The following is an 18977-nucleotide window of genomic DNA, read 5'->3' as shown; positions in this document are numbered from 1 at the left end:
AGGGGAATCAGGAGCAATGAAAAAATGACCACCACTTTGTAATTAGACTCTCACTGTCTAGAATCTGGGTAAACCTCATGATATTCTAATTTAAAATATTGGTTTCTTTGATGGTATAGACAGATGAAAGCAAATGCTCATCAGGCCACATTCCTGACATCAAAGGCTTATTAGCCTCTCTCTACCATGGATGCCTAGAACCCACTATGCAAGAGTTACAATTATTAAGATCCAAATAATATGCATACATTATATAAAATGTATATATTCAGATAAAAAGGGAAAAATAATCCTAATTCTACCAAGAGATAACCATTATGAACCTTCTGGGGGTATATCTCACCACTATCAACACTTACTTTACACAAAAATGTTTCATGTGGAAACCACTCAGTAAGCTTTCTCACATGAGAAAGACATGATTTTGAGGACTGCATAAATAGTCCATTATGTAGCTATTACATCATTTAGGTTACTTTGCCAACAAAGGTCTGTTTAGTCAAAGCTTTGGTTTTTCCAGTGGTCATGTATGGATGTGAGAGTTGGACTATAAAGAAAGCTGAGTGCTGAAGAATTGATGCTTTTGAACTGTGGTGTTGGATCAGACTCTTGACTGTAAGGAGACTGGACTGTAGGAGATCCCTTACAGTCTTGGACTGTAAGGAGATCCAACCAGTCCATCCTAAAGGAAATCAGTCCTGAATATTCACTGGAAGGACTGATGCTGAAGCTGAAACTCCAATACTTTGGTCACCTGATGTGAAGAACTGATTCATTTGAAAAGACCTTGATGCTGGGAAAGATTGAAGATGGGAGGAGAAGGGGACAACAGAGGATGAGATGGTTGGATGGCATCACTAACTCAATGGACATGAGTCTGAGTAAACTCTGGGAGTTGGTGATGGACAGGGAGGCCTGGTGAGCTGCGGTTCATGGGGTCACAAAGAGTCAGACATGACTGACTGAACCATACTGAACTGAACATCATTTAGAACCAGTGCCCAGTTGGTAAACATTTAGGCTGTCCCAGGTTGAGGCTTTATTGTAAAGAGTGCTGTTCTCTTTGTGGAAATGTAGAATTATTTCTTTAGAAAGACTTCTAAGAGGTGGAACTCCAGATCAAAGGATGTGAATATATTTTTTTAGGCTTTGCATATAGACTGCCACATTGCTGAAGAGAAACTTTCTACTGACTAAACTCCCAGTAGCATTCTAGAGAGGGCTTTGATGCCCTCCTCCCTGCCAGCACATCGGAGTGCTTCCTAAACACCAAGGAGATGTAGCAGGAGCACTTCCGGGAGGTGGGACTGGCCCATCACCTGCCCTCTTACCTGAGCCTCCATACGAGCTCGGCGCTCCTCCTCCTCCTTCTTCTTTCTCATGTTCTCATTCTCTTGTTTGGCTTCTGACACAGCCTGAAGAAACTGATCAAAAATGCCAAAGAACTCATCCGGTTGTATTTTTCCAGCCTCTTCCCCAAAGTGTTTCACTGCTTTAGTAAACTGGGAAAAAGAAGGTTTTAAGAAGTTCAGTGTTTCAAGAGAATGTCATGATCATATAAACATCAATCTCTCTTGAGGGGCTGAAGCTCCAACTGAGTCAAATATAACTCGTTGGATTTACCTTTAGCTGCTAAACATATCTAATCGTTTCTAAAGGAAAAAATTTAATACTCCAGCATCTTAGGAAACCATTTATTCTTGTCCACCTCATTTCAGCTTAACATCTATGATTACATCCTATGACTTCTTATTAACTAAACAGTAGTAAAAAACAAGAAAGCAGAATACCAGAGGACAGAGAGCTCAGGATATAAAGCTAATAGCAAACTCAGCAGGGGTAAGGAAACTCACCCCTTTTAACTTTTCTTTGAAGTAGTTTAATATTTATTGATGCCATATGGTTAATATCAAAATCAGCTGCTTTTCCTAATCATAAATAATGCTGGTATTACTCTATTTCCTGGGCCTCAATTAGAAAACAATCACCGATTACGGAATCATTGAGGCAACCCAAAATTCATGACTGAGAATACAATTTTACTCCAAAACCTTGGTTTTAGTGCCCTCTTCAAGGCAAATCTTTTAGAAACAGCTAAAATGCAAAATATTAAGGGATAATTTTTTAAAAATTAAATGAAAAAATATATACAGTAACGAAACAGCACAGCCAGTGTTTAACATTTCCATTTTTAGCTCTTTTGGCACTTATCTTCGTAATTCGAGATAGTATGCTTTCAAGTGTCTTAGCATTATTTTGGCCATCCAAATACTGTTCAGTGCCAGTCAAGTTGTTTTATAAGAACCATACCTCCTTCTCTAAGGATCTCATGCTATTAAGCCTAAGCTACAAAGGATGGTGTTTCTAGCTTCAAGGTCAAATGAATTCTCACTCCTTATGCCTTATCAACTACTAAAAAATTTCCAGCTCTTTCATTTTCTTCATAGTGAGAAACTCAGGTTGGGGAGGACTACATAAATACTTCACGGTCTAATTGCTTTTATTTTTCTTGCATTGCTTGCCTTTAATATATAAGTTTCTCTGATGTTTTGGCGATACTATCTACATAAAGGAAATATTTTCAACATTTATGCTTAAGACAATTTTCAATTATACATATATTTTGTATCTTTAAATTTATAATAATATTCACTTTTCACTGAGGCATCCTCAATCTTTTACTTATTTGGAGCTATTGTATTAGAAACTAAGCTCTTTAGGGAAAAACACAACATTCTTCACACACCACACACAGTGCTTTAGCTTGCTCCATGATTTTTACAAGCTAATTTCTTAAAGTTCTGGTATGAACAAAACAGCAATAGATAGCCTACAATTGCATTTCAAAAGCACTCAAGTTCATGCACTTCAAGCCATCCTGAATGATCTTTTTATCTAGGAATTCTAGTGATGATGAAGTCATGTATATTTTGGTCTTGGAAATCTGAAGAAAACTCGTCCCAGACTAAAGTTCCCACACTAAAATTTAAAAAAAAGTAGGGTGTGTGTAAATAAAAAATTAACTATTCACTGGATTCTTAGGAAAATGTCTGAGCCCTTGATGAAGTAGGTACTGTACTGTCTGGTTTGGGGTGGGGGCCATCACAGTGGAGGCTGCTAACACCAGTTCACTGGTTTCAGTCAGGGGTATCAGGTAACAGCAGTCATTCAAACATATATCTTGTCATCTGTTTATTATTTAATAACATTGGAGGTGGGGTTTCATGCTGAAATGAGCCAGTGTATCTTAACACAGTCTGCTTCTGAACTTTAGCCAGTGTGTATGTATACTTAAAAACAAAATCATCCATATCTACAACTGAAAAATGAGAATCATTACTAAAGTTTCAAGGGCAAGAGTCAAGTTTCAAGCAAAGAATGTTGTCACAGCTGAAAAATGGGCATTGTGGACAAACTCAATACGGTAGGTGGGTAGCTGCTTGCTGTCATTTATTAACAAGAAGAGGATGAGAGAATGTGCACGTGAATATGAATGTGTGTGAATTCTGGAAAAGGAAATAACGAGAGAGAGACTGTGAGATGGGGTAGTGGGATTTTAAGGTGTTGGGTATTTGTCAATGAAAACTTTTCCTTTATAGGAAAACAAGATTTTGTAATAGCAAAATTCATTTAAAAAGTCCTATTTATACTTTTGCGATGAGGCTATGAATTAAAGTGCCTATCATTTAGTAAGTTTTCTAGAGATTTAAAGAGGGAACACCCTGTTCTCCTAAGTCTCTTATCTCTCTTGTAAGGAGAGCATCTTACACGTTTCTGAAGCACAAGGCCTTGGCCCAATAATAACCAAGAAAAAGCTATCACAGTATTCACTGGTTTAACACCGTTCAGATACTCCAAGGTCTTACTAACCTAAAGACACGTAGGCCAGTTAGAAAGTGTGTGTTTCAACTGATCACAGTCCTAGAAATGAAAGAGTAATTGTCATACCTGAAAGTACCAGCCCTGTCAAGCAATACTCAGTGCGCAAGGGAAAACTTACCAAGTCTTTAGCTTCTGCTAGAAGATCTTCAACGTCAGAGAAGCTGAAGCTGGCTACAGTGATGAACTGACTGACAACAGACACAAACTTATCTCCGGGCTGTGAGGGCTGAGACTTCTGATATTCCAGCTCCTTAAACACAGGGAATGGATAATGTCAACGCAGGCTTCAGATGCAGACGCACCTTGTTTCATTTCCCTTATGCCTCAAATTTAATAAAAGTCAGAATGGCAAACACATCAAAACTACTGCAGCAACATCTTATGATAATTCATGTCCTGCTCTGCTTCTGCCCACCCTGCCCGAGTCATGCCCATGTGTGCAAACACATTTGCAAAATGCAATTTAACCAATCATCTGAGTACTTTATTGGTGTGGTTTTTGTATACTGGCTTTAGAATGTAAGTAGATTAACATTTGGATAAAACTCATAGAAGTTAAATAATGGAGAGCAAGTTGGATTAAAAGGGTTTGTGACTGAAAGCAAGAGAATCTGTAGATATTCTGTGCTCAGAACTCTGGTGTCTTGATTTTTTCCCTTTTTTCTGTATCTGCCAAGTCTACTTATTTCCTAAGCTATGCTATCTAGGTCAGTAGAATTTCAGCTGTAGCGTTTGGCACCATAATGTCATTTTTCTTCTCATCCATACCATTCGGGTTTTATGAACAGGCAGGTAGAGGTATTAGTGTCGTGTTAATTAGCCATCCTCTCCATTACCATGGTGATGGACACAGCTTATTCAAATTTCATTTCAATAGTAACTTAAACCATTGCCAGATGCATTTTCCTATTTCATTCCGCTAAACCTCTATGAGTGTTCAATTATTATGCCAATTGTATTGACACATAAATTGAGGTTCGGAGGCATTCTTTGCTCAAAGTCAAGTAGCTGATAAGTGATACAGCCAAAATTTGAACTCAACATCTGTCTAATTCCAGGGTCTCAGTAACAACTTTTCTGTGTATCTACTGACTTATTCTGGATCTCTATTTTCTTCCATACCTTCTATGGCAGAGAGTCTAACAAGCAGGAGAGTAGAGGTCACAAGCGGTTTCAGCTCAACCACTGACTTGATTTTTATCTATGTCAAGTAGCCTGGGCCTTAGTTTCTTTACTCATAAAAGGAGGGCAATATACATATAACCAGGGGAATCAAGTGAAATGAAAGTGGAAACTTTTATGGAACTTGCTCTGATGAAAAGAAACTGCCACAATTCTAGTACTTGGGCTGGTAAGGGAGTTATGTGTGTGAGGTGCAGAGATGTGAAAGCAATTTTAACGTGTTTCATGAATGTATAATTTCATGAGAATTCCACCTTTGATACCTTTCCAACAGTACGACTGACTTGTGCAAAGCACAGTTGGGACACATGAATATTTGGACAGGTTAAAGTCTGTCCCCAGTATTTCCTCCCTCTTGACATTTAAGCTGCCGGGGGTAGGGGGAAGCTGCTCTAGGCCCTTCCTATGAAGAGTGTGTTACAGTGTACATGACCCAAGGGCTAGAGAGATTTCAGCAAAATGACCTTTAATAAATCCCTCAAACACACAACTTCCTTGGGACTCCTGTCTTATGCCTTGTTCTGAGCTAGCTCAGATTCAGGGCTCAGAGCATCCATTATCAGACTTTAGGGCTGTCATAGCTGCCATGCTAGTCTCAAGAAAGCTTTCCACTGGGAGGAAATACAGCAGAGTGAAGGCTATAAACAAGCTTTGTCCCAAACCGCCCTTGTCCTGTTCGGCCTGTGAAAGCCGAGGACCATGTGCCACGTTCCTTCATAGCCTCTCAGCTGCAGGGGCTGGGAAAACAATGCACTCAGTTCATCTCCTGCACTTTTTAAACAGTGGCCTACCCACCACGTCTTTCTTCTCCCTCCCCCCAAAAAAGGGAAAAAACATGCTCCTTAATTTATTAAAAACAGAAAAGATTAGCATCGTGACTTTAATTTGTATTACAGCTTCTTTAATGATGCCAACTACTTTCTATGGCAGTTTTACAAGCAGGAGGAGGGTCCCTTTGGTGTTATGCGTAAGTTGATCTGTGGGGAACCTTCCCGAGCTGCCTGTAAACCAGCCTCCTGCACCAAGGGCCAGGCCAGAGCCCTGTCTGCTCTTGGGAGCGAGGCTTCCACCCTAATCTGTCTCCATCTTGGTGACAGTCCCTGTGTGGTACCCATGGGGCACTGCGCCCTCAAATCAGGGTTAAGGCCAGGGGCTCCTCTTCCTCCAGCACTCTGACCTGCTTTCCTTCCATGGAGCCTGGGCTCAGGTCATCTCGTAGACTTGGGACGGCTTCCCTCCTCTGTACCTAAGCTCACTCTCTCTCCTAAGCCACAGCTCGAAGTTCATCTCATCTAGAAGAGATACTTCCTCTCACACACGCCAGCTATTCCCTAAGGCCCAGGCTAACCTAAATCACCACCTTCCTTCGAAAGGCACCTTTGTCATCACTTTACAGGAGATAAACTGGGATGATTGCTCCTGGCCACTGTAACATGTGGAGGGCAAGCATTCTGAGTCATTGTGATCCCCTCACCTTGAGAATGGACTGTATCCTCAAAGTGCTCAATGCATACTCCCCAAAGAGCCAACGCAAAGATGACAAAGTTCCATTGCTCTACTGAGAGTGAACATTTACCAAGAGAACAGGAGCACTGAGTAGACCCTGAGGAGTCTCTAGCCCAATCCACTGTCACAAGTCCTACGTCACAGACAGGAAAGTGGTAGAACTCTGGTCCAGTGTCCCAGCTCCCGTGATGCCCGCTGCTGGGTCGCCAGGCTGAACACAGTCTGCCTTTGCTTCTCTGTTTTTGCATTCTATTTTTAATAGTAAACGTTTATCCCGAGCATACCAGCATGCCAAGCAACTGGCAACTCCTCTGCTGGACACCAGTAGTGACAAGACTGGGAATTAGAACAAGAAACAGATACTCACCATCTCTACTGCTTTCAGGCCACTTCTCAATGTGCTTATTTCTTTGTCCAGCTCAGTCATGCTGTTGTAAATGGCAGCATTTTAGTAACTAACATGGGACTTATACTTGTGAATTAACTGTACGATGAGTTTAAATATTTCATTCTTGGTCATCCACACTATTTTAAGTGTTTTAAAATTCATTTTAAATGCTTAAAATTCTCTTCAGCATTCGGATCTCACAGAAAGACAGCAACACTTTAAACTTGTATGCAATTATGTTTCTTGTTTTCCATAGCCAGTAGGTATGAGATATATATACATATATATGTATGTGTATATATATATATATACACATGTATATATATGTATATACACATATGTATATATATGTATATGTATATATCGGTTAAAAAGGACAGAATAGAAATATGATGTTTTAATCTCACAAAAATCTCACTTAAGCAAATTACTGTATGTAGAAATAAATTTGCCATGTGTGACTTCCTTTAGACAAGGGAAAGAAAGAGCTGAGGCACAATCATGTGTGTGCTGTGCTCATCATTACTGTATTGCTTTTCATGAAAACTCTGATAGTATGAGGGCTTCCCATGTGGCTCAGCTGGTAAAGAATCTGCCTGCAATGCAGGAGACCTGGATTTGATCCCTGGGTTGGGAAGGTCTCCTGGAGAAGGGAAAGACTACCCACTCCAGTATTCTGCCTGGAGAATTCCATGGACTGTATAGTCCAAGGGGTCGCAAAGAGTCAGACATGACTGAGTGACTTTCACTTTCACTGATAGTATGAATATTACAAGGTGATAGCCTACATTTCAATAAAAAATGATTTTTCTTAAAGTTTCACTAACTAGTTTTCATTTTTGTTGACTTTTTTTTTTAAAACAAAGTTTCCTAGACTTTTCTCATAATGCTTTTTATTTGATGGCTTTAAACATGAGAGATTATTACCATTCTCACAGAGAATTCACATGTAAACAAATTCACCAATACTTCATTTACCTTCACATTTTAATTTCATGTCTTACATCATGGTACATTTTTCCCAAACTCTAAATTAGGCTGCTCATCAGATTTTTCAAAATGTCTGCATAAAGATGCAGTTTAAAGTATTTTCTTTTAAAGTGGGGAGGGGAGCCGGGTGCAATAGGAAGAGCAGCAAGGAAAAGCACATGCCCCTCCGGAGGTCTCTGAAAAGCGTGAAGTTTATGGGGAGAACCTGGCGACTTTCCACTTTATTTGTATTCCTTCATTTGCATAAAGACTGCTTTCCATTAAAAGGCTGCTTGGTTTCTGGGAGTGTATGCACCTGGGAAAATTGATACTAGCAACGCCCTGACCTGTAGCACTTCTATTTGCTTAACGACATATCCTCATTTAACTAAGGGTGCTCCCACCTGTATTTTAAGAGAATCACCCCTTCCAACTAGTAGTGAAACCACATTTCTTCCCTGTTTCTTCATAACTCAGAAAATTAGGTTTTGCAGAAGTTAAAAATTGTATCCAGGAGTATTCCAAAACAGCTACAACAAGTATATACAACATTTGCTCACAGTATATGTTCAACAATACCCTGAACAACACAGGTGTGAACTGTGAGGGTCGCTTATACATAATTTTTTTTCCAGTGATTATGGACGAAGCGATTTGTGGCTGACTGATTCCTCAGATGTGGAACCATGGATATGGAGGACCTCGTATAGGAAGGATCAACTATAAAGTTATATCTTGTATTTTCAAAGTGTGCAGTGGGACTTAGGGAATGTGTTGACACCCTTAACTCCCTTCAAGAGTTAATCATATATTCAAAATTATGTAATACGTCTGGGTGACTTGGAAATGATTCAAACTACTTCATATACTATTCAGGGGAAAGAAGGACAGGACCCTCTTAAGGTAACACTAACTATCTCAACGGCTAAAGCACAGACCAAGGGATTTGAAAAGCTGAAACAATTCACTGTTAGTACTTACTTTACTTTTGCTGCTTGAGGAATGTCCCGCAGCTCCTCGTTTAGATTGAGAACCCTGGGGTATTTATTTTCCACAATAGTGATGAGATAGTGCAAAAGTGTAATGTTCCTACAGTTAGAGGAGAGAGTATTAAACATGGTTGATATCGGCACATGATTTGCATAGTCAAGTGTCTGATTCCAAAAGAAAGCTACATCCTGCATTACTTTCAAATTTTGGAGGTTCCTGTAAAGCAGGAATTCAAGAGAAAGGGATAAGAGGAGAGTCTTCATGGGATTTACATAAATAGATGTCAAGAGAGGCACACATCTTCTGAAACAGAAGGGCAGGGGATGAGAATTACATTTTTGGCCCATAATGAGGACCCTTCCAAATCTGGGTAATGCAATGAGTGATGAAAATGAGTCTGAACCATTGCCAGTAGGGACATCCCTTCACAGTGCATCCACCCAAAGACGAGACCTGTCCTGCCAACTCAGAACAAAGCAGGGTTGGGTGGGGAGTGAGGATGTCTATATAATGCACCAAAGAAGACAGTTAATTTTCAAGTCTGAAAGTACAGAGCAGCGACCCACTGACGGGAATTACTGAGAATTCTCATTTAAAGTTTCTTTGTTCTGGGGGATAACATTTTCGCCTTTCGACTCATTTGTTTTTCTCTTTCCCACTCTGACCTCATCTGTTTTGCTGCTGCAGCAAAAGGTGGCTGGAAAGTTAGGAAGCGCCCCCCCCCCCCCCCCCCCGCATTTCAGGGCAGGGCCTGGAACTGGGCCAGGACTGTGCCATCATGGGTATGATATACTCGCAGCCTAATTTTAGCAACACTTCAGCTCCTAACTGCATAACTGGCTCCCTCTTCAGTGTTGACAGGGCTGAACCCTGACTGACCTGGGCTGAAAAGGCAGGCATCTGATAACTGTATCCATGAGGCCACGCCATAGGAGTCTGGTCCCCTTGTCCCCGACTCCAATGCACATTACAATCACGTGAACCCCAGATGCCCAGGCCAACCTGGGATTCATCAGTTGAAATGAAGCGGGAAGCCAGGCTGAGTATTTTTAAAAACTTCCCATTGAGTCTAACAGCCAAGATCAGGAACCACTCAGTCTGTTGAAAGTTACCATAATTAGGAGGACACAAATACATTACTTAAAAACTATTTCCATAATTTTTAGGCAGTTTGCTAATTCACAAGGCTAAGTCACAACAGTCTCCCCAGCAACTAAAGTGAAGCAAAGTTGGCAAACAATTTTTTTTTTCCCCATCAATGCAAATCATTTCTGGTTAACCTTGTAGCTTCCTAGAAGTCAATGCAATCCTATTCCTCTGAGATAACTGGGTCACATGGAAAAAAATTTCCCCTTATTTTTCTTGCTCTCAATAATTAGAGAACCATTGTTCAGCAAAGTAAAACAGTAGCTAATAGTTCTGGTCACTTATTTTGCAGATGTTCAGCTGTATTGTTCCATTTCAATCTGGCCATTCACAGAATCTATGTGTCTGCCATGCGCTGGTTGTGTGAGGGGCAAATTCCAGGGCCCATCATGAGAAAGACTAACGCTGTTTTCCTTCATTATTTCAGAGAAATAAATGTATTTAATTAATCATATATACCTTTTTGTGTGGAGAAAGACTTAAAACTAGATCAATTTCTGTATTTGTCTGTTATCCAAATAACACCTGATTTGAATGAATATAAATTCCTGAATAAAAACAATAACTAGACATCGCACATTGGATTATTCTTATTCTCTGCTCATTACCATAAACAAGCCTATAATGCAGAGTGAAGAGGGAAAAGAAAAAGATCAGAAATGGTTTTGTGTTTTAATATTTTGGAAAGGCTAATTGTGTACTGGAGGAATTTTTACATTAACTAGTAGATAACCATGTAGTAAGTGCCAGGTTATCAGTAAGCTGGAAGGGTGGGGTGCAAAGGGCATTAAGGGCATGTTATGTGTGCACACCTGTGTGTGGAGAGGTCCTCCACCTGTGACTGGTGGTGAGGGTTTTCTTCTGCCCCAACCTATAAGCTCAGAGGAAGAGAACTCCCTTCCTTAAAAGATGGCTGCTCTTCACATGCAAGTAAGATGCTGCAGTTATCTACTACAACCTTCAAATAAGATCTGCCTATTGGTAGAGGAAAGCTGTGGGCAGACCACTAGAACAGTTGTCAAATACCTGTAAGGCCAAACACCTTGCTGGCTGTGACCTCAGACAAGCTACATGAGACACCTGACCCTGACCCTTGCCTCCGTTTCTTTATCTGACAACAGGCGATACAGCACTTGCTCTGGCGATTTCACAGGCTGTTGTGACAACCAAATGTGAAAGGGCTCTGAAAGGATCGAGTGCTTACATTAAAAATAAGGTGGTGGTGATAGAATATATCAGCTGCCCTTTGTTAATCTATTTCTACACAATGCAAAAATAAGGCTTAGCTGTACAACTAAACACATTGCTTATTTCTTACAGGATGGATTCAAGGTTGCCATTATGCTATGCTTCACTAACCCTATAGAAAATACAGAGTGAAAAGCTCATTGGTTGGGAATAATTAGGGTGAAGAGCCGTATTTCTAAAAAGAATTCAGATTACAGAGAAGTTTACCTTAGAAACAATTCCTTCAAGACAGTGAGAACTTTAGAGAACCACAGTTCTCAGGGAAGCTAGAGTTAATATGCCTAATGCCCTTGCCGGTAAATGACACCAGTGCATTTTCATATCCTGGTGTCTCTAACAAGAATCTGTTCACTTAAAACACACTTTCTAGGAAGCATTTTAATGAGTCTTGGGATGAGCAGCTGAACACCAACAGCCAGAACGCATATATACACTCATCTTTTCATATATCTGCTCGCTTCCAGGTACCAAGGAAAACACAATCTAAAAAGCAGCAAGCTTCACATTATATCCTCAGCTGTTAGTTTATCTTTGTGGAGGAGTAGCAATTAGGAGAGGTCACGAGGAGACTATTAGGATGCTAGTAATGTTCTGTTTCTTGATCTGGGCACTACTTACACAGATGTGTCCAATTTGTGAAACCTCATCTAGCTATATATTTCCAGTGTGTGAACTTGCCTTTCACATATTACACGATACAAAATGTTTACCTGAGAAAACCCCAAACACAAAAAACTTGGACTAGATGATATACTTGTGGAATGAAAATGAAGGATAACTGGCCCAGTGGGAACTTGGGATTTGCGTGGTCCTGAGGTAAGGGAGGATCAGTGTTGGAGGAGGACGAGAAGGAGAAAGTGCAGACCAGACACTTGAGTGTCAGGAGGCCCAGAGGTACAAAGCTGAGCCCCGACCCAAGTGCTCACAGGTCCTCCATACTTACTTGTCAATACTGGATTTGGTGTCAGCAATCTTATTTAGGCTGGATATCTTGAATCCATATGCATTGCCTCTTTGGCCTTTATTCATGTAATTTCCAAATGCCAAAACCACTTCCAGCAACTGCTTCAGGGCACCACTCCTAAACACCTCTTCTGAGCCAGAACGAATTGCTTCAAAACAAAATACACAAAACTATTACAACCAAGACTTTTCAGTGATACTCATCCTAAATCCACACACCCGATAACAGATACCAAAGATGTAAGATGGGGTCATTAGATTATCTGGGAGCACTTTCTGAACACCTATACCAGAAGCAAGACACAAGGGGGCCAGGAGAGTCAGCTCAGGTTGTTCAAGAGACCCAGAGACAGCTGCACAATCCCAGCCTTTCTTTTTCTTGGTTGACTCACCAACCGTAAGCAGTTAGGAATACATAGAGCGTCAACTGCATTTTCCATATTCATTTGCAGACCCTTTCTTGCCTGGTGTGAGTCAGATCACAGGACTATTGATCAATTTCACCAGTAGAAAAACTGGGCAAATGTGTGACATGTCACAGCTGGCAGATGTCATTAGGGCCCCAAGGCCAGCCTGCACTCTGTGCTGTGCTCATAAGTTGCCCACATTTCAAACAGCTAAAAATTGAACAGCCTCAAAATCAAACCAACTACCAGCCTCAAATCTTCCTTTAGAAAAATCCAGTAAGAATCAAATCAACAAAATTAGAAATGAAAATGGAGAGATCACAACAGACAACACAGAAATACAAAGGATCATAAGAGACTACTATCAGCAACTGTATGCCAATAAAATGGACAACTTGGAAGAAATGGACAAATTCTTAGAAAAGTACAACTTTCCAAAACTGAACCAGGAAGAAATGGAAAATCTTAACAGACCCATCACAAACACGGAAATTGAAACTGTAATCAGAAATCATCCAGCAAAAAAAAAAAGCCTAGGACCAGACGGCTTCACAGCTGAATTCTACCAAAAATTTCGAGAGGAGCTAACACCTATCCTACTCAAACTCTTCCAGAAAATTGCAGAGGAAGGTAAACTTCCAAACCCATTCTATGAGGCCATCGTTACCCTAATACCAAAACCTGACAAAGATGCCACAAAAAAGAGAAAACTGCAGGCCAATCTCACTGATGAACATAGATGCAAAAATCCTTAACAAAATTCTAGCACACAGAATCCAACAACATACTAAAAAGATCATACATCAGGACCAAGGGGGCTTTATCCCAGGGATGCAAGGATTCTTCAATATCCGCAAATCAATCAATGTAATACACCACATTAACAAATTGAAAAATAAAAACCATATGATTATCTCAACAGATGCAGAAAAAGCCTTTGAAAATATTCAACATCCATTTATGATAAAAACCCTCCAGAAAGCAGGAATAGAAGGAACATACCTCAACATAATAAAAGCTATATATGACAAAACCACAGCAAACATTATCCTCAATGGTGAAAAATTGAAAGCATTTCCCCTAAAGTCAGGAACAAGACAAGGGTGCCCACTTTCACCACTACTATTCAACAGAGTTTTGGAAGTTTTGGCCACAGCAATCAGAGCAGAAAAAGAAATAAAAGGAATCCAGATAGGAAAAGAAGAAGTAAAACTCTCACTGTTTGCAGATGACATGATCCTCTACATAGAAAACCCTAAAGATTCCACCAGAAATTACTAGAGCTAATTAATGAATATAGTAAAGTTGCATGATATAAAATAAACACACAGAAATCCTTTCCATTCTTATACACTAACAATGAGAAAACAGAAAGAGAAATTAAGGAAACAATTCCATTCACCATTGCAATGAAAAGAATAAAATACTTAGGAATATATCTACCTAAAGAAACAAAAGAACTATATATATAAAACTATAAAGCACTGGTGAAAGAAATCAAAGAGGACACAAATAGATGGAGAAATATACCATGTTCACAGATCAGAAGATTCAATATAGTGAAAATGAGTATACTACCCAAAGAATCTATAGATTCAATGCAATCCCTATCAAGCTATGAACGGTATTTTTCACAGATCAAATAATTTCATGATTTGTATGGAAATACAAAAAACCTCGAATAGCCAAAGCAATCTTGAGAAAGAAGAATGGAACTGGAGGAATCAACCTGCCTGACTTTAGGCTCTACTACAAAGCCACAGTCATCAAGACAGTATGGTACTGGCACAAAGACAGAAATATAGATCAATGGAACAAAACAGAAAGCCCAGAGATAAATCCACACACCTATGGTCACCTTATCTTTGACAAAGGAGGGGAGAATATACAATGGAGAAAAGACAATCTCTTTAACAAGTGGTGCTGGGAAAACTGGTCAACCACTTGTAAAAAAATGAAATTGGAACACTTTCTAACACCATGCAGAAAAATAAACTCAAAATGGATTGAAGATCTAAACATAAGACCAGAAACTATTAAACTCGTAGAGGAGAACATAAGCAAAACACTCTCCGACATAAATCACAGCAGGATCCTCTACGACTCACCTCCCAGAATATTGGAAAAATAAACAAATGGGACCTAATTAAACTTAAAAGCTTTTGCACAACAAAGGAGACTATAAGCAAGGTGAAAAGACAGCCTTCAGAATGGGAGAAAATAATAGCAAATGAAGCAACTGACAAAGGATTAATCTCAAAAATATACAAGCAACTCCCGCAGCTCAATTCCAGAAAAATAAACCATCCAATCAAAAAATGGGCCAAAGAACTAAACAGACATTTCTCCAAAGAAGACATACAGATGGCTAACAAACACATAAAAAGATGCTCAACATCACTCATTATTAGAGAAATGCAAATCAAAACCACGATGAGGTACCATTTCACGCCAGTCAGAATGGCTGCTATCCAAAAGTCTACAAGCAATAAATGCTGGAGAAGGTGTGGAGAAAAGGGAACCCTCCTACACTGTTGGTGGGAATGCAAACTAATACAGCCACTATGGAGAACAGTGTGGAGATTCCTTAAAAAACTGGAAATAGAACTGCCTTATGACCCAGCAATCCCACTGCTGGGCATACACACCAAGGAAGCAGAATTGAAAGACACATGTACCCCAATGTTCATTGCAGTTCATTGTTTATAATAGCCAGGACATGGAAGCAACCTAGATGTCCATCAGCAGACGAATGGATAAGAAAGCTGTGGTACATGTACACAATGGAGTATTACTCAGCCATTAAAAAGAATATATTTGAATCAGTTCTAATGAGGTGGATGAAACTGGAGCCTATTATACAGAGTGAAGTAAGCCAGAAAGAAAGACACCAATACAGTATACTAATGCATATATATGGAATTTAAAAACATGGTAATGATAACCCTGTATGTAAGACAGCAAAAGAGACACAGATGTATAGAAGAGTCTTTTGGACTCTGTGGGAGAGGGTGAGGGTGAGATGATTTGGGAGAATGGCATTGAAACACATATAATATCATATGTGAAACAGATTGCCAGTCCAGGTTCGATGCATGATACAGGATGCTTGGGGCTGGTGCACTGGGATGACCCAGGAGGTGGGAGGGGGGTTCAGGATGGGGAACACATGTACACCCATGGGGGATTCATGTCAATGTATGGCAAAACCAATACAATATTGTAAAATAATTAGCCTCCAAAAAATAAATTAATTAATTAAAAAAAAAGAAAAATCCAGTAAGGCCCCATTGTAAGAAAGATAACTGTAGGTTTGGTGTCAGTAGCAAGCAAATTCCTCACCAATACCCAGATAGCAAAAGCCCAGGGGTTGTGTGTGAGCTCCAGAACTCAGGCTAGGCCAGCAAGCTGAATGTAGACCTTAAATAATTATCTGCCAGAATTCCAACAGATTTCAAGGGGAAAAAAAAAATCGCCAAAGGGATTCTATTGACTATATGCACTTGCATTGCACTTGTACATGAGCACTTGGGATGAATAGCATTTTCATTCTGAGGGACTTGACTTTACCTTCTACTTTGGGTTTCACTTCTGCTACACGCTCTGCAAACTTCTTTTTGAAGTACAGCGATTGCAGTCTTTGTTGATAATGATTAATTCTGCAAGAGCAAGCATCAACTAATAAACACTTAAGACACCTATATTCCCTCAAAGGTGATGGTACCTTGGAGCACCTGTGCTGCCTTCCCCCCTTCTCCTCCCTCCCACCCTCCTCCCCAGAGAGTTCCTCTCCTGGACAGAAGCACAGGGCCTGAGCACAACTATGTCTACAGAACCCACTTCCCACTGCCCTACAGGGTGTGTTCCAGCATCCAGAAAGGGCAGCAGGTCCTCAGCTCCAATCAGCTTAGGCAGTTGCTAAAAGAAACTGAGAGCTAACTGCTGTTGACTAAAGCCCCTTTCTCTTCCTCAGAGTCCCAGCAGCTCTTGAGAGCAGAAAAGAGATAAAAAGGAATGAAAATGTAAAGACTCCCCTCTGCTGCTGCAGATAAGAGGCTGTTGCCTGCCCTTCTCCTGTGCTGCCTCACTTTCTACAAAGTTTGCCTTTGGCAGAACTGTAGGGTAAAACTTGTCTCCAGGCTTCTTTCCTTACACTGTCTCTCCCCACACCTTCCTCTTTCTTCACAGCTGGCTCCCTATCTGTGCCCCTCAGAACTGGAAAGCTCTGCCTTCCAGGAGAGCAACTAGCACCTAGAGATAACGGGGAACTGGCCTCCGACCGCCACCAGGACAGGCCGCCTGGTTATTTCTGAGTGGGTGAGCATGGGCACTTCTGCCAGACCTTCTGAAATCACTGCTTGATCTGCTCTTCAGTGGAAACTTCAGTTTAGGAGGACCAGGGATCAACTCTCATCCAAAACTATGCCATATAATCAGACAGATGCAGCCCAGGTTCTGTTCTTATTCAGTGAGCTTGAGCAGGAACCTTAACTCCTCCATTAGCTGGCAGAAAATATTTCCCTGCCTGACAGCCCTCCTGGCAGTGCTGATAGAAGGATTAAGATGCATGCAAAGACCTAGACAGTTACTAAGTGGCAGCTACTGCGGTCATGTATTTGTCCACACAAAAGGACAAATGCACACCTGTCAAAATTTCAAAACCATCCTTTATTCTGCAGTAGTATATGAAATGGCAAGTTGAGATGACACAAAAGTAAGTTCAGACACAGCAGAAACATAGAGTGAGAGGCACGTTCACCTTGGCCACCACGTAGGCCATCGGCACTCAGGGGAGGCACTCTGTCCTGAGGTTGACTGAGAGTTTCAGGACCACTGGTTCTTGCCTAATGCAGAATCAATTTGCTAGGTCTGGGATGGCAAAACGACTCAGCTCACATGCCAAATTCAATTACAGAGCAGAGGCTGCTGCGGGGCTTTCTGGAGAAGGGCTGAGAAAGCTTGCCAAGGCTCCGTGGGAACAGTGCCATGATTGATTAGTGATGTCTGCATGTGTCATGATTTGACATCTAGGCCCTGGCTATTTTGTTATGTGGGCTCCAGGCTGTTACCTTTGAGTCTGTCCACTGTTTTCTATTTTACAACAACCTTGAGATGTTGAAGTACAAGGAAGAGTGAGCTAGAATCCCAGGAGATCAAAATGGTGAGAAGAATGATGCTGACTGGAACCAGGAAAAGTTATGACTTGATTAGGTCAAAGTCAGAGGCCCAGAGATAGAGATAATTGTGAAGAAACCCTGACCCTGCCTTACCCATGGGCAACAATGCACAAAAACAGAACAGTCAAGTTCCACACAACTCAGATTTGAGGAGGTGTGGGGGATTTAAAAAGACTTCAAGTTAATCCAGGTTAATTGGCCAGATAATTCAACAGGAATCAAAAGTTTCACTTCCTTAGAAAGGCCAGGGGCGTCTTTGCTTTTGAAACATTTTCAAACTCACCTGCTCATCTCAAAAAGGAATCTGTCAGCCTTGGCCATCCGATCCAGTTCATGCTTATGTTCCTCCAACAGGTCAATATCACTTTTTTCAGGAACAAATTTCAAGAGCTAGAAAGTACACACAAATATTAAAACTGAGGTTTATAATTTAAATTATTGTCCTAATTCACCCTTTCAGTTAAGTTTGTCCCACGATGAAATTTTAATTTTTATTTTATAAGCTCTCCTCATAGGTGACTGTTATGATACAATAGAAGTGATAAAATCTTTCCATTTAGGTGGCCAAAAGGTACAAACTTCCAGTTACAAGATAAACCGGTACTGGGGGTGTAATGTACAACCTGATGGTTATAATTAACACTGCTTCTTGATATGTATGAAAGCTGTTAACAGAGTAAATCCTGAAAGTTCTCATCACAAAGGAAGAAAAACTTTTGCTTTAAAAAAATTTTGTCTATATGAAATGACAGGTGCTAACTTAACATTATGGAAACCATTTCAAATTTGTTAGTCAAACCATTATGCCATACACGTTAAATTTATAGTGATGTATATTTCAATCAAAATGAGGGGGAAAAACCTTTCTATTTTTACTTAAAAGTAGTTACACTGGTGTAAGATTCACTTCTGGTACCTATCTGTTCTTTAATGCCTCTCAGTCAGAATTGAGAAGTTCTTTCCCAGACCTACTTTACAGAGACCATTAGAGGGACCTTGGAGATTCAATACTCTCATGAGAAGATGATACATCAGTTTTCCAGAGAGATTAGGCCACTTCTCCAGCATTATAAAACAAGGGCATATGATCTTCAGAAATAGAACCTGGGTCTCGACTTC

At 40.4% G+C, this 18977-nt stretch overlaps 2 protein-coding genes across 7 annotated transcripts in view; one reads left to right on the top strand and one right to left on the bottom strand.

Annotated features, from left to right (window-relative positions):
• The window catches only part of DAAM1 (dishevelled associated activator of morphogenesis 1), a 182057-nt gene that overhangs the window by 2878 nt on the left and 160202 nt on the right, over positions 1–18977 (bottom strand). For all 4 annotated transcript variants that reach the window (XM_069596723.1, XM_069596724.1, XM_069596726.1 and 1 more), the window contains exons 18-24: positions 18142–18248; positions 16252–16340; positions 12255–12423; positions 8909–9016; positions 6938–6998; positions 4001–4132; positions 1332–1502 (exon numbers count right to left, since the gene is read on the bottom strand). In XM_069596723.1, the coding sequence (XP_069452824.1) occupies positions 1332–1502; positions 4001–4132; positions 6938–6998; positions 8909–9016; positions 12255–12423; positions 16252–16340; positions 18142–18248 (837 nt within the window). The remainder of the gene's footprint in view (positions 1–1331; positions 1503–4000; positions 4133–6937; positions 6999–8908; positions 9017–12254; positions 12424–16251; positions 16341–18141; positions 18249–18977) is intronic.
• The window catches only part of L3HYPDH (trans-L-3-hydroxyproline dehydratase), a 145068-nt gene that overhangs the window by 97689 nt on the left and 28402 nt on the right, over positions 1–18977 (top strand). The window contains exon 6 of one of the 3 annotated variants that reach the window (XM_069596731.1): positions 10356–10640. The exons of 1 other annotated variant lie outside the window; for it this stretch is intronic. In XM_069596731.1, the coding sequence (XP_069452832.1) occupies positions 10356–10456 (101 nt within the window). In that variant the 3' untranslated portion in view covers positions 10457–10640. Of the gene's footprint in view, positions 1–8562; positions 10641–18977 lie in introns of those variants that run through there. One more of the 3 variants, XM_069596734.1, reaches the window with a different exon arrangement.

Source organism: Ovis canadensis, chromosome 7 (genome assembly GCF_042477335.2).
Source record: "Ovis canadensis isolate MfBH-ARS-UI-01 breed Bighorn chromosome 7, ARS-UI_OviCan_v2, whole genome shotgun sequence".
NCBI lineage: Eukaryota > Metazoa > Chordata > Mammalia > Artiodactyla > Bovidae > Ovis > Ovis canadensis.
Note: the sequence above shows the minus strand (reverse complement) of the source record. Positions and strands in the feature narration are given on the sequence as shown.